At 43.7% G+C, this 15126-nt stretch overlaps 1 protein-coding gene across 4 annotated transcripts in view; it reads left to right on the forward strand.

Moving 5' to 3' along the window:
- The window catches only part of CFAP44 (cilia and flagella associated protein 44), a 96135-nt gene that overhangs the window by 49554 nt on the left and 31455 nt on the right, over positions 1–15126 (forward strand). For all 4 annotated transcript variants that reach the window (XR_008318834.1, XM_053305872.1, XM_053305871.1 and 1 more), the window contains 3 exons: positions 1728–1858; positions 5962–6170; positions 10800–10998. Coding sequence is in view for 3 of the 4 variants with exons in the window: in XM_053305872.1 (XP_053161847.1) it covers positions 1728–1858; positions 5962–6170; positions 10800–10998 (539 nt within the window). In the remaining variant the exon portion in view is untranslated. The remainder of the gene's footprint in view (positions 1–1727; positions 1859–5961; positions 6171–10799; positions 10999–15126) is intronic.

Raw genomic sequence — 15126 nt, forward strand, 5'->3', positions numbered from 1 at the left:
GAAATGTCGAATACCAGGAAATTAGGATGCTATGTAAGTCATTTTATCATCCATGAAAGCAGAGAGCTTATTAAGAACTACAAAATTTAGCTTGGTGTCTATTGTATTTATATAACAATCAGCTGAAAATACTAAAACATAGTGAGGTTATTCACACGCACATGCAAAACCAGGCTAAGGGAGCCCAGCCCAGTTTTGTATGCGTGTGTGAACCGCCAGGATCGGGCCCAATCTTGGTGGCAGCGTGGCGGCAAATCCACTTGTGGAGCCCCCCTCGAAAATGAGGTTAGGAGAGTGAGTGCTCTCCTAACTTCATTTTTCAGATTGTCTGTCAGCCGCAGCTGCAAGCAGCTGCGACTATCAGACTTGGGGAAGGGGGATCCCCATCATGCAACATTATTGGAGCTCCGGTGGATGGAGTGATGTGTCCTGACACCCCAACCCTCAGAGCAACTGGCAGTAGCCAGTAATCGTCTGAGCGGGCGATCTGCCCACCCAGAGGCAAGGAACTGCTCATCTGTGGGGGAGGTAAGCTTTTCAAGGCTTCCTCCCCTCGCCCCATTGGGGTCCTATCTTTGCTTGTGGGAAAGGGCTCAGTATGTTCAGCTGATTGTTTTAACACTATGAGTGGTGAGTATTGGGAACAGTTTGGGAGCACAAAGTCCTTTATTCATCAGTGGAGGTGAATATCCTGACTGAGGTGGGTTACTCTTTCCATTCACTTCACAAGCAGGGAGGGCCATGTCAATTATACTGGTCTTTTGATCTTCTGCAGGAGCAAGCCCCACTCAGTTCTGGACGTGCCTGCTTGCATTACAGTTTTTGTTTTTGAATTCCTGCCCCCTTTACCATCTTTATAACAAGATTTTTCTCTCTCAGAAGAATTGGGTTGGAAAGGAACCCAATTGTTTCCATACTGGCTTAAATGATTCTTTAAAAACCTCCTAATTCCCCTCCCCGTTGCAGCTAATCAGCCTATATTTGATGTTCTGCTTCCAACTTTCATTAATTGGTGCTACAGATTTTGTCTGTATTGACTTAATTTATTTATTACTTCATTGTAATTCCATTTTGCTGTGGTAAAAAATCAGTTGCCTGATGGGAGTAAGGGAAGAGGAACCATCCAAAAATAAAGAAAGAGTAGTACTTGGAGCAAAGCTGCCTTTCCTTCCACACACTTGAAAGCAGAGAGCTGTGAGCGAAGGAGATTGTACATGGCTGCATACATGCACTGCTATTCTTCAGAGTCAGAAGTTTGGCTGCTGTTTGGCTGGGAAAGAGGAGGAAACATTGCTATTTCATCCTTCATTTTAAGTTTTATTAGTGAAATGAGAAACTTCTTTTTAAAAAAAAAAGAATGCCAGGCTACTCAAAATGTTTCTGGGCACTAGCACCCCAGCCATGATTTCTTGGTGGACCTAAGAATTGGCCAAAGGTTTGACTTAGTAGAAGACAGCTTTGTATGTTGATACTTGAGCAGCACCTTGGCTAGCAGCTGTTGAGGGGAGGTGGCCCTTGCTTCTGTGCTGTTGCTGGGGGTCATGGTAAATGGTCAAGATTCTGTAGGCAGATCCAGGGTATGTGAGCCTCTTCCTTTCCCTGTTCATCTTGTCTTCTCTGAAGCAGAGGCCAGGGGCCTCTGAAGCTGCATTTTCACTTGAGACTCACAATAGGAATCCCATTAACAAACAGGCAAATCAGTACAATGCTACTTTCCTAAACTACAGGAATTTGAACTGGACCGCAGAATTCGTGCACAAATGGACAGAAAGACAGCAGATAAGATCCGACTTGTGATGAAGGAATTGTGTTGGGAACAAGAAAGACATCGCATTGGGTTGCAAAAAGTCCAGATTCGGTAAGTATCTCTACCTCCTTCCCCCAACTTATTTCTCTCATTCCTGCTTGACAGTGATTTTTCATTTACTGTGTTCTTGACATCAAGTGTAGGGCTGTACTTAGGGCATGGCAAGCAGGGCGACTGCCCCGGGCCCTGCTCTTTTAACCCCCATTAAAATGTATTGGAAGGTGCCCCCACACTTTCTGATTTGCCCCAGGCCCCAGACCCTGCCAGGGCTCTCTAAGGACAGCCCTGATCAAGGGATTTTTGAAACTGAAGTCTTTCCAGACGTTATTTCTGGAATTACTTTCATTTTGATGTCATGTGTGGATGGAATGAAGACGTCTGGATGTTAATGCTTACCACATGGGTTGTTTTTGTCTGCTATTTGCCATTAATAATCAGATGAAAAGGAGAAATCTATACATGTTATTTGTTTAGGATGGGGGGAAGGTAGGGCAGGGTTCTGCAGACTTAAATGTTGGCCTCTTCCTGAATTTACTCTACCACACATACAGAATATACACTTTTGATGGTATATGTAGTTTGGCCCTAAGAAAACATAGAATGGAATTATTCACAGTTCTTCTAGCAGTATTTCCTGTCTGTACCCCCATCACCGCTACACTTTTGTCCAGTTCATCCATTCACTTACGGAGTCTAACTCTGGAGAGAGTGAAGGAAACAGGGTGGCTGGTGTCAGCCCTGATGCCACCTGATGGGTCAGCACTGCACATCCAATGGAGATTCTAGAAAATATTATGTGGGCTCAGTGGGGTGGGCAGAGAAGGGCAGAGACAGCAGGCTTGCCCAGTGGCTCTAGGCATTGATTCAAAGGGTTAGGGTTAGCATAGACTGAGCATTGTCTTCTTCCATGGATTTTTTAACGTGCTGAATTTCTGCTCAGGGGTTCCTGCCTTAACTCCTCAGCCTACCCCACATCTCCTGGGACCAATTGTGTGGGGAGAGGGAAAAGAGATGGAAGGAAGTTCCCAAAACTGAGTGTTTCCCTGCTGCTGATGGTGTTAACGACCAGGCCTGATTTATACACTAAACATGCTCATTAGCTAGTATACAAAATTAGGTCTGGCCCACAATGTCATCAAGTTCTTTATATGGTGACCCGTGTGTGATCTGGGCGCAAGAGGAAAGGAGATCAAACCACTCCTGAAAGGGGTTCAATGGGCTTTATTGAACATAAAAGGCTTAACAACAACCTAGCAAAGCAGAATTGCTAACAGTATTAAAACAGAACATCTAGCCAGTACCAATATTCACCGTGTGCCTAACTAAATTATGTGTGTGTAATTAAATCTTCCTAGATTCTAATACATTTCAGATACAGGCAGAAAAGAGGGGGGGGCGGGTTTGAGAGAGACTGGCGGGCATGGTTTTGGGGTGATTAGTGGAGGAAAAAGGGGGAGGAAAGGGGAGCAGGGAAAGAGGAAGGGATGAGGGGATCCCAAGCAGCATATTTACCAGGAACCGAGGCTGGAGAGAGAAGAATTACTTCAGTTGAAGGAGTGAGGCGCTGGCGGAGACAGGAGCTGTGCAGTTGCTTCAGATCAGGCAGCTAGGGCAGCAGAGCTCAGGCATTGCTGTAGTTTCTGTTCATGGACAGAGTTCCTGCTTAGTCCCGCAGCTTTAGCAGCAAACTCTGGGATCTTGTGAGCAGCTTTGCTGTAGGCAAAGACTGCTAGCTCTCTGTCTCAAAAGCCTCATCTTATAGTCATTATCTCTTTGATCCTTGAATAGGATCTATTCAAAAATCTCCTCTTTTCCTGTATGTCCAAACAGGTGTCAACTTCCACCTTCTGAACAAAATCTTAATTATTCAGGATATCAGCTAGTCCAGAGAGAGATTTGACTCTTCTCCTGTAAACTGCGCGTTCAGGAAGGGGGGGGGGGAATCTGCATCTTAAGATGCTGCAAATTACACCTTGGCAGTCTAGCCCCCAGAAGGTGTTAAGAAGTCAAGAATTAGTAAGGGGATTGTGGAATTGGCCCCATTTGGTGTGAGACAATCATTCCACTATTTCTTATGTACCTTTATCCAGTGTTTTGCTTGCAATTGAAAACAAGAGAATATTTAAAGTAACATACATGTGTGTGAGACTTGTAGCATTAGTGAGGTGAGAATTAAAGTCTACAAGCATTATCTCTGTATACATTTGGCTATATTGAATTTCTATAGACAGCAATTGAGCTTAATCACTTGGGCCTTACAGGGCCATTACTGACAATGGAAGGAGGAACTCAACAGGTCTGGCCAACCCGTCCACAGCCACCTTGGTAGCCAGTGGTATTAGCATATGGATTGCAGCATTCAGCATTCAGACCTGGCTCCATTGTTCCCTTGTATATCCCATTTTAACAACACAATGCCAGGTTCCTCCTGCCTCTACAAATCATTGACCAGGCAGTCATGAGATTCACCTCCAGTTCAGACATTGAATTGAACTCTTAAAATAAAACAGACACAGGCCTATATTTCATCATGCTTCTGAGTTGGTACCTCTGGTTCTGATATGTTATAGACCATCCACAACAATGGTCTTTTGGTAACATTAGCTGTGGACTGCTCCTTGAGTCACAAACTTGCACTCCTATTGCAGGTGTCTTCTACATCCTACCTCTGAGAGCACCTCTCCACAGCATGAGTGATTGGAGGAACTACATACTCTGGTTTATGGGTGTAAACTAACTACTTTTGCGCCTGTTTGGGGGTGGCTGCCCTATCCAATTTGGTCAATAATTTCTCCCCTCTGCCCCGTTTCCATAAACAGTTGTCATTTTCAGTTGAGGATTTGAAAAGTAAAGTGACAATGTCTCTATACATGCCATTTCATTAATGGAATTTTATGCCATTGCTTTCATAATTTTCTCCACCTATATGGAGTTCTGTAGCTTTCAGTGCACCTTGATACTTGCCTTTGAGCCTGCTTTTCAGATTGAACATGGAGCTGAGGTTTTTTTGGGGTGGGTTTTTTGGTAGTCACGGTTTATAGTTGGACTGAGCAAACATGGTCCTCCAGATGTTGTTGAACTACAACTCCCATAATCCCTGGGCACAATTTATTATGTCTGTGGCTGGGAGTTGTAGTTCAAAAACCTCTGGAGGGCCAAATTTGCCCAGTCCTGGTGTATAGTCTTCACTCACAGTGACTCTCTGCTTCAGAGGAGCCCCAGAACATTGGCCCAAGTTGCAGCCAACTAACAGTGGAAGCTTAAGCATGTTCTCTCAGGATTTAGTCCCTTTGGGGCTTATGCCTCAGTAAGTGTGTTCACGATTGCATTGTAACTCACTTAAGGTGACTGCACTCCTTGGAAGGGAAGTGTTTCCAAGTCTGGGAATAGACTGAACTTCATTTTGATCTCAACAGATTGGATCAGAATCTTGGCTAGCTCTGAGTAGGACCACAAGAGCTGGGAATGGCAACATAAAAGAGATGTTGCTCCAGGGGCTGCTTGGCGCAGACTTCTAGTTTTTGTTGCTGGTGCTCAGGCAGAGTGAACTTGCTGTGGCGTTACTCCAGGGAAGGCTCTGGTTTTTTTTTAAAGGACTCGACCAATTTCTTAAGTTTCCAGTGGCACTGAGGATCATCAGGGAACTGTGCTGAGTCAGAAGACAGAGGCAGGACTGTGTCCTTCGGTTGTGGTGGAGGTGCTGGCTCAGGTTCTCCTGGTGTGGGGCCAGCATGGGGTGTAGGTCACAGGGTCTTCCCACCTTAATTTATTCCCTGACCTGTCCACTTCATCCTCCAATTGTGATGGTCCTGAATCCATGGTCATGGCATTGCATTTCCCAGATATTGGGAGTAGGGTATATAGTTATGGTGAGCCAACCTCATGTGCCACAGCTAGGCAGGAGGAAGGGATAGTAGGAAGTATGTATGATTACTGTAATTCTGAATAAAGCGCCGGCCAGAACAAGTCGAAGGATGATTCCCTGAAGACTCCCTTCCTACTTAAGGGAGAGGCCAGGAGGAGGAATGGAATGAACAGAGAGCCCTCTTCTCTCTGTACAATGACTGTTACTGCTTGACGATTCCTGTCCAGACCATTTGGAAATATTCAGAACTCTGAAACTAAAAGGTGCTCTCTTTGCTTTGATTCCTCAGGTTCCGAGGCAATCTGGAATATGACACAATTATTGTTCATGCCATGGGAAGTAGCCATCAAATCTCCACATACAGACTTTTGGCAATCTCAGAAAATTTGTACAAAATCAGAAAAAAAAGTCAAGCAGGCAAAAGGAGATCAAGCAAATATGAATGGAAAGGAAAAGATTTAGATCAAAGACGAGAAAGCCAGAGAGAGCTCAGTAAAGGTTTGCAAAAGGCCCAAGTGCAATAAAAGTATTGCAACCATAGAACCTCCCACCACCCGCCCAGCTTTTATCTTGTCTAACTCTTTATGGTGTTCTATATTGGTAGACGTTTGTCAGATTGCATCTTTGCACTATATTACAGCTGGCAGTTCCCCAGCACTGCTTATGCCCCCCTCATTCTAGTCAATGTCAGCAATCCATTCCACTCTCCCTCAACAAAATGAAAAGTGGGTGGGGGAAGATTGAACAGCATGATAATGTAATTTTTGATGAGGCATTTGAGGTCAAACCAGACCAGAAGTTAAATGTGTCTTAGGTGGTCCCACTTGACTGTCTGTTACTCTTGTCATGTATGTCTCTACTTTTCTGTATTCTCATGCATGATTTTCCTCTTTCTGTGTGCCCTTCTGTTTGACTGAACAGTCAGAATTCATTGTTTGGCTGCTGCCAAGACCCTTGCATTCTTGAGCATCTTTATATGTATAGTATTTTAGTAATCTGGGAGGTTAACTGTTAAATTAACTGATAGTGAATCTGTGATTGGAGAGCTGGCAGGAAACCTGGTGCTGAATGCAATGTGACTGAAAATCCTGCATCTGATGAAAGGGGGGAAATGGCCCACAAGTTTTTTTTAAAAGTCAGGAAAGTAAAAGTGCAATTTATGTCATCTCTGGTTTGACCCTTGTTAAGCAATGAGATCACAGTCTCTTCAGTAATGGCTCAGGGTTTGCAGATATTTGAGAGCAGTTGGTAAGGGTGGTTGGTAAGGGTAAGTTGGTAAGGGTAAGTTGTTTGTTTCTGGGAGACTAAGGTGGAAGAAAAATTCATAGGATAAAAGTTTTTTTGTTTTTTAAAAAAAGAATTAAAGTTGTCCACCTTCAGGACAGGATGGCAGGGATTCATGATGTGATAGCAACCATGGTTGCAATCAGCTGTGACATCTGCATAGGATTGTACCAGTTTAATGGACTTACTGTACATTTATGTGGATCTCATGCATAGTTGTCCAATGCAAATTTATTATTGCTAATATAGCCTATGGATGAGTTTATTATAAAAACCTTTACAGAGCAATATCATCACAAACTAACTGCTATTCCTTTGTGATTAGTTGTTCCTATACACCATGTAGTGAGTTCCCATGGTTGTACCTTGATTTTTATCATCTATGACAGGGATCCTCAATGTTGGGGCCCCAGATGTTCTTGGACTTCAACTCCCATAATCCCCTGGCCCAGTGGCATTTGTCTGGGGATTATGGGAGTTGAAGTCCAAGAACATCTGGGGGCCCAATGTTGAGGATCCCTGATCTATGACGTATAAGTTTATTTCAAACATTCCAGTCTAGTTTCTATCATGGTCACTGGGAGCAAGACTAGTGTTACAGTAGTGTAATGCTGCTGTGCTAGCTTAAGGACATAGCACAAGGATGTTGCTTAAAGAAAGGGATGTCTGTTCAAGACTAGTCCTTGTGCTAGCAGAAACTGTTGACAAGTTACATAGCACTTGTTGCTCAAGACTGTTCCAAAGCATCATTGCACAACTTGGTAGCAAACTTTGTATATGTCCCAGAGAAAGTGTTCCACTTGTGATTGTGCAACATCATGGATTACAACTTGTTAATGATACTGCTCTGGGGTATTGGCAAACCACCCTGACCAACCTTTGGGGCTTGTGTGGGGAATCAGCGAATCTTAAAGTGAGCAGTTCATTTCACTTCATGCAGTTCTGCAACCTTCTTGCGGAGGACCACATTCTGCTAGACCTTAGTTCAAGCCCTTTCCACTCACCAAGTGATACAAAGCACTGACCTGAACTTACTTACTGCACTTACTGTCCCCCTTCCTGCTCCTTCTAGTACACTTTTATTCTTCCTCCAGTCCAGTCCATAGAGTATTGATAAGAGAGAACTCATCAGACTTGTGGCAATAATGTTGATCAATAATGATCATCAGGAGATTTGGTGCAGGGTGTTTTCAGTATGCTGGTGACACACAAATCTATTTTTCCATATCACCATCAACAAGAGAAGGCACAACCTCCCTAAATGCTTGCCTGGAGGTGCTAATGTACTGGATGAGGGATAACAAACTCAGACTGAATCCAGATAAGATGGAGGTACATAGTGTTCAGAATCTGAACTCGGGAGATGATTTTGCACTGCCTGTACTGGATGGGATCACACTCCCCAGGTGCACAGTCTGGGAGTCCTTCTGGATCCACAATTCCCCCTGGTATCCCATGGTTGAGGTGGTGGCCAGAGGTGCTTTCTATCAGCTTTGGCTGATACGCCAGCTGCACCCGTTTCTTGAAATAAATGACCTCAGAACGGTGGTGCATATGCTGGTGACCTAAAGACTTGATTACTGCAATGTGCTCTATGTGGGGTTGCCTTTGTACATAGTCCAGAAAGTGCAGTTGGTCCAGAATGTGGCAGCCAGGTTGGTCTCCGGGTCATCTCAAAGAGACCATATTACTCCTATATTGAAAAAGCAACACTAGCTACTAATAAGTTTCCAAGCAAAATACATGATGCTGGTTATAACCTATAATAGATTTGGGTGCTGGTTATAACCTACAAAGCCCTAAACAACTTAGGTCCTAGGTATTTACGATGTCGTCTTTGCTATGAGACCTATCGCCAATTGAGATCATCCAGTGAGGTCCGTCTGCAGCTGCCACCAGTTCATCTGGTGGCTATGTGGGGACAGGCCTTCTCTGTTGCTGCCCTGAGTTTCTGGAATGCACTCCCTGTTGAGATGAGAGCCTCCTCATTTCTGACAATTTTTAAAAAATCTTCAAATATGTACTTTTTCACCCAAGCTTTTAAATGTAATTATGGTTTTTATGTCTGTGTTTTAACTTTTTACCTTGGGGTGACATGCAAATTTTATAGATAGATAAATAAAAAATTTGAGGGATCCTCCAACATGCCCTAATCTTACTTTTGCTTAATGAAGGATGAATGAGATGTAGTAGTGTAAGGTGCTCCCATTAAGAAATACTGCTTTGTGGAAGGTTCTATGAAATATTTTCTCCTTATTTTATTTTTTATTTTCTTTCTATCCCATCTTTAAGTCAGGTAGACTCCCAAGAAAGCTAACAATTTACAAGCAGCAGCCTCCTGCACTGAGCAGCAGGTTGGACTAGAAGTTCTCCAAGATCCCCCCAGCTCTAAAATTCTATGATTCTAAACCAGTGATTCTCAAACTTGGGTCCTCAGGTGTTATTGGACTTCAGCTCCCATAATCCTCAAGCAAAGGGCACTGAGGCTGGGGATTATGGGAGTTGAAGTCCAATAACACCTGAGGACCCAAGTTTGAGAATCCCTGTTCTAAACTAATAGCCCATCAGACTAAAACAGTACAGCAACAAAAACTGCCCTGAGCCATTTTTGGAAGGGCGGTATAGAAATTGAATGAATGAATGAATGAATGAATGAATGAAGAATAATAACTTCCAGTAAATCATACAATCAGCCATAGCTAAGCTCATAGCCTTACTTAAAAACCCAGATCTCCTCAGCCTGACAGAAGGAGAGCAGTGATCAAGCCAGATGGGTCTTCTGAGAGACAAAGTTGCCAAGCTTGGGCACCAGAGAAGTCCCGCTCTTGTGTCTCCAGCCACTTCATCTCTGACAGCAGAGGAACACATGACAGGGCTCTGATGTTGATTTGAGTATACAGGCAGACTCACTTGAGAGGAGGTGATCCATAAAAGGTATCCTGATCTCAGACCGTTTATGGCTTGAAAGTGTGTACTCCGCATTTTAAATTGGGCTGGCAAACAAATAGGCAGATGAATTACTGCCAGAGTTATGTGCTCTGTATGATGCATGCCAGGCAATTTGACTGCCATATTTTGGACAAACTGAAATTTCCAACCACATTTCAAAGGGAGCTCCTTGCAGAGTGCATTACAACAACCTAACCTGGGAAGTTGCTAAGGCATGAATGACTGTGGCCAGGTCCACCTTCTCCAGAAATGGGCACAGCTGGTGCACCAGCTGGCCAGTGACAGATGTATATCCACCATTGCCACCTCCTGGTCATCCAGAAGCATTCCCAAGCTGCAGATGTTGCAAGCATGCTCAACTTAGGGCCTCCCAGCTGTTTTTGGACTACAACTCCCATGATCCCCAGCCACAGTGGCCAATAGCCAGGGATTATGGGACTGTAGGCCAACATCTGCAGGAGGGCCAAAGTTGAGCAGCCCTGCTTTAGAGGGAGTGCAACTAGCCTGTACAGCCAGTCTCAGATCAACTGAACCCACTCTGAAGTAAGGCTGAAAAAGATCTAGAACAGATGGGAGAATCTTGTATGCTGACCTGCACTTCTTGGAAGAAGGGCAGGTTAAATGCGAATTAAATAAAAGAAAACACATTTCCTTTAGGAATACCTGGAATTGAGCTCCCGTCACATTCTCAGGCACCTTGCAGAAAAGCAATACTTTGGAGACAGTTCAGTAATTTTTTATGTTGGTGGAATCCAATCAAGGGAAACCAATCAAGGTTCTTTTAAAGAAAGATCTCTATAGTTTAAGCTTCTCTTAGCATTTGGCTCAATAAAGATCCTTTTAAATAGTGTCGGGCAGCTTATTTTTACCTTATTTTTCTTGATATTGATGCAGGATCAATATTTTCATCCCAGACCAATACTGCTATTAGTGAGGAGGAAATAGACACAGAAAAGCTGAAGAAGAAGTCCTACCCCCAAACAGTGGCAAGCCGTATTGCTGAAAATCGACTTGAAAAGCTTCGGAAAATTATTGAAAAAGCAGAAAGAGCTAAAGCAAAGATCCAGCGAAGAAAGGATGAGTGGGATGAACTGTGAGTCCTGAGCAAAAACAATTTTTTAAAAAACTTTTTGTGGCTATGTGTTGATGTTATCATTGGTAGTAAAGACAGGTAACCTCCATACTTGGGTCATTCATTCATTCATTCATTTATTCTATTTCCTTCTAAAAATGGCTCAAGGCGGTTTACACAGAGAAATAACAAATAAATAAGATGGATCCCTGTCCCCAAAGGGCTCACAATCTAAAAAGAAACATAAGATAGACACCAGCAGGGGCGTATCTAGGGTGGGGCAGGCAGGGCACATGCCCTGTGTGCCACTTGAAGGGGGGCACCATTTCATAAAATTAAAAAAAAAATAATAATGGCTGCTGAAAACACAATGGCCACTGAACATGCTCAAATAGCCTCTGTGAGGCCCTAGGCCAGGCCAGGCCTTGCAGAGGCCATTTGAGCATGCGTGGTGGCCATTTTGTTTTTAGCGGCCATTAAAAAAAATTAAAAATGGCCACTACACATGCTAAAATGGTCCCTGCGAGGCCCTAGAAGCCAGTGGAGGGAGGGGGAACCTTTGCAGACCCCCCCACAGCCTTTAGGAAGCCCCCCGAAGGGACTACGGGTATTATTTTTAATTCAATAAAATATAAATCACTGTACACATATTCAGTTTCGCACTATGTACAGAGAATCAGGGCTTGTGAATAATGAGCTGAAGCTTATGAGCTAGGATTGTATTCATTTGCTCTTACTTTGTTTCTTGTGATAAGTGAGTTAAATGTGATGTCTTAATAACATGGCTATTAATGGTGAGTTTGTCTTTGAATCAGTGTGAAATCCTTGGTATTATGGCCCACTGGGAGTTTCTTGCTCTCTTTCACTCATTTTAATTGTCTTTCTGAAATACTAGAATATATTCCAAACAGTGACACAGTTTACTCTGCATATCCTTTAATTATTTTCAGAGTATCTAGGAAAAGTCAAATTCTTCATTTATTTTTAAAACTTATGTAATAGTGATGCTACAATGCATAGTAGAGAATTAGACAGGCACTTCTGTTTAGTTTTCTAAGTACACCTCCACATAGTATTTGGGTATTTCATGAGCCCCAGCATACTGAAATTTGTAGTTTTCCAGCATTTTTTGGTCTGGCTACGCCCACTGCTAAATAATTTTTGAAATATTAAAAGATTAATGAGCTTGTCTTGTATTTTTCATTTGATATTATGGTAAAGTTATCTGAAAGATGGGTGTCAGATGTTTGGACATGGGACGCAATTTCAGTGCTTGCCCTAGGCACTATGTTTCCTAGATACGCCACTGGACACCAGCAACAGTCACTGGAGGTACTGTGCTGGCGGTGGGTAGGGCCAGTTACTCTCCCCCTGCTAAATAAAGAGAATAGGCATGTTAAAAGGTGCCTCTTTGCCAAGTTAGCAGGGGTCACTATCATGACATCATCATTTAAAAATAAAATTGTATTGACATCAAGTAAAGAATGGCACAAGAGGAGATTATGTTGAGTAGGGATGGGGAGAAAACCAGATATAGCAATTGTGGGTTTCAAGTTCCAGTTTTGGAATTTGGAACCTAAGAGACATACAAAGAAATTTCCCCTGTATTATCTTTGGAAATAGGTTAGAAGGAGGTTGCAGAGGAGACCTGGTTTTACTTATTTTAGTTTATTTATTTTTGCATTTTTATACCGCCTTTCATTAAAAAGATAGCCCCAAGGCGGTTTACAAAAGTTAAAAACATACAATAAAAACACAATAAAAACATCATGCTAAAAGTATAAAAACATATAAAAACAGGCATAAAACAATACAACAGATAATACAACAGTCTTGTGGTAGCAAGCATGAATTGTCCCCATTGCTAAGCAGAGTCTGCCTTGATTTGTGTTTGGATTGATAGCTACATGAGCGCTGTAAGATATTCCCCTTAGGGAATGAGGCCATAGTTCAGTGGAAGTGCATCTGTATGAGGTCCCAGGTTCACTCCCTAGAATTTCCAAGTAGGCCTGGGAGAGATTCCTGTATGAAACTACGGAGAGGCACTGCAAGTCAGTATAGACAGTGCTGAGCAATGGTCTGACACCATGTAAGGCACCGTCCTGTTTTCCTTTGAAGCATTTTTTTTTTCAGAGCAGCAAAGGATCTGGATTGTGATCTGTTGGCATTCATAATAGTGGGTTCTGTGTCTGCATGGGACCATTTGGGTAGAATTCATTAGCTCATCATGACACTTAGACCTGCCAACTGAATGTGTTCATTGTCTGTTACTGTTGGTGGTTCGGCGCCATTTCCCTCTCAGTTCCTTTCCAACCACCACAGTGTTGGTACCTTTGTGAAGTGGCTCCTTGGACAGGTTCATTCCTAGAGTAAAAAAATGAAAAAAATTAGTAAAGTCTCTCTAAAATTACGTGTGACTGACTTCAGACTGCAATTGTTTACTCTTATTCTCAACGGAAGTTGGATTAGTTAAACTTCCAAAAAAAAATAATAATAATTCCTGACTTCGACCTTGGACTGCTGACTTCTCTGAAACTTCAACCTCTAGAGCCGACCCAGTCTTTAAGGTGCTCGTGCCTCCACCTAAGGTTTGTTATCAGCAGAAGCAGAAGAAAAAACTCAAGATTCGATGAGGATGCACCTGCCACAAAGAAACATTGGGACAAAGGCTCTAAGCTTCTGGTTTCTACACATTCATCTATGACTGCCCATTCTGCCACTTCTACTCATTCTGCAGCAGGGTTACAATAGGCTTCGAAAGCATCTCTGCTTTTGACATTGCAGCCAAAAGTGAGTCCTCAATGCTAAGTAGAATTTTTGGCTCCGGAACTGACACTCAACATTGACCACTCAATCTCGAGAGTGATCATTATCTCTAGCTACTTGAGGACCCCATGGCTGTTAGTTTTGGGGGACTTTAACATCCATGCTGATGCCGCCTTGTCTGGTGCAGCTCGGGACTTCATGTCCTCCATGATGACCATGGGCTTGTCTCAGCTGATTTCTGGTCCCACACATGTGGCAGGCCATACGCTTGATTTGGTTTTTGTGTCAATGGTGGACAGTGCTGCTCCGTGGATAGTCCAGGAGGCCTCAATGCTGTTATCATGGATGGATCACTAACTGGTATAGACTGAACTGAAGGTGGACCCACAACACCTCTGCAAAGGTGGGGGACCAGTTAGGATGGTCCACCCCTAGAGGCTTATGGATCCTGATGGATTCCTGATGGCTCTGGGGAAGTTTCCTGCTGAGAGAGTGGATGATCCTATTGACTCCCTGGTCTCCCTTTGGTATGAGGGGATGGGTCAGGCGATCGACATGGTTGCGCCTGGGTGCCCTCTCCCGACCTGCCGAGTCCAAGCGACTCCCTGGTATATGGGTGAGTTGCGGACAATGAAGCAGGCTGGTAGATGGCTAGCTAGAGCATCTTTGGAGGAAAGCCTGGCATGAATGTGACCGAACAAGAGCTAGTGCTAATATTAGGGCCTACTCTATGGCGGTTATGGCGGCGAAGAAATCCTACTTTTCCGCCACCATTGCGTCATCCATCGCATCGTCAATGTCATCCAATGGAGCTTTTTCGAGTGGTTTGGGGCTCCTAGTTGAGGACCCAAAGACCATCAAACAGAACACTCGGCAGCCCACTGTGACCGATTTGCTTTACATTTTGCAGATAAAATTGCTCATATCTGTTCTGACTTGGATGCCAAGATTTTTGCAGTACCGGAACTGGATGTTGCTGATGCACCATCCGGTCTTGTTATATTGGATGGTTTTCAGACTGTGTTGCCTGAGGAGGTGGACAGGCTGCTTGGAAGGTTGAGGCCTACCTCGTGTATCCTCTGTCCTTGCCCTTCATGGTTGCTGAAGGCTTGTAGGGAGGGGCTGGGTCCGTGGGTGGTAGGGGTGGTGAATGCCTCTTTGGAGCAGGGGGACCTGAAGGAGGCAGTCATTAGGCCACTCCTTTAAAAGCCCTCATTGGACCCAGGTGACTTAAATAACTTTCCACCAGTTTCAAACCTCCCCTTCTTGGGCAAGGTGTTGGAGAGCGTTGTGGCATCTCAGCTCAGGGATGCCTGCTCTGCCCCTTGGCCTTTGGCCTATGGAGTGCCACAAGGATCTATTCTGTCCCCCATGTGGTTTAAC

The sequence above is a fragment of the Hemicordylus capensis genome, chromosome 3, assembly GCF_027244095.1.
Source record: "Hemicordylus capensis ecotype Gifberg chromosome 3, rHemCap1.1.pri, whole genome shotgun sequence".
In the NCBI taxonomy this organism is placed as follows: Eukaryota; Metazoa; Chordata; class Lepidosauria; order Squamata; family Cordylidae; genus Hemicordylus; species Hemicordylus capensis.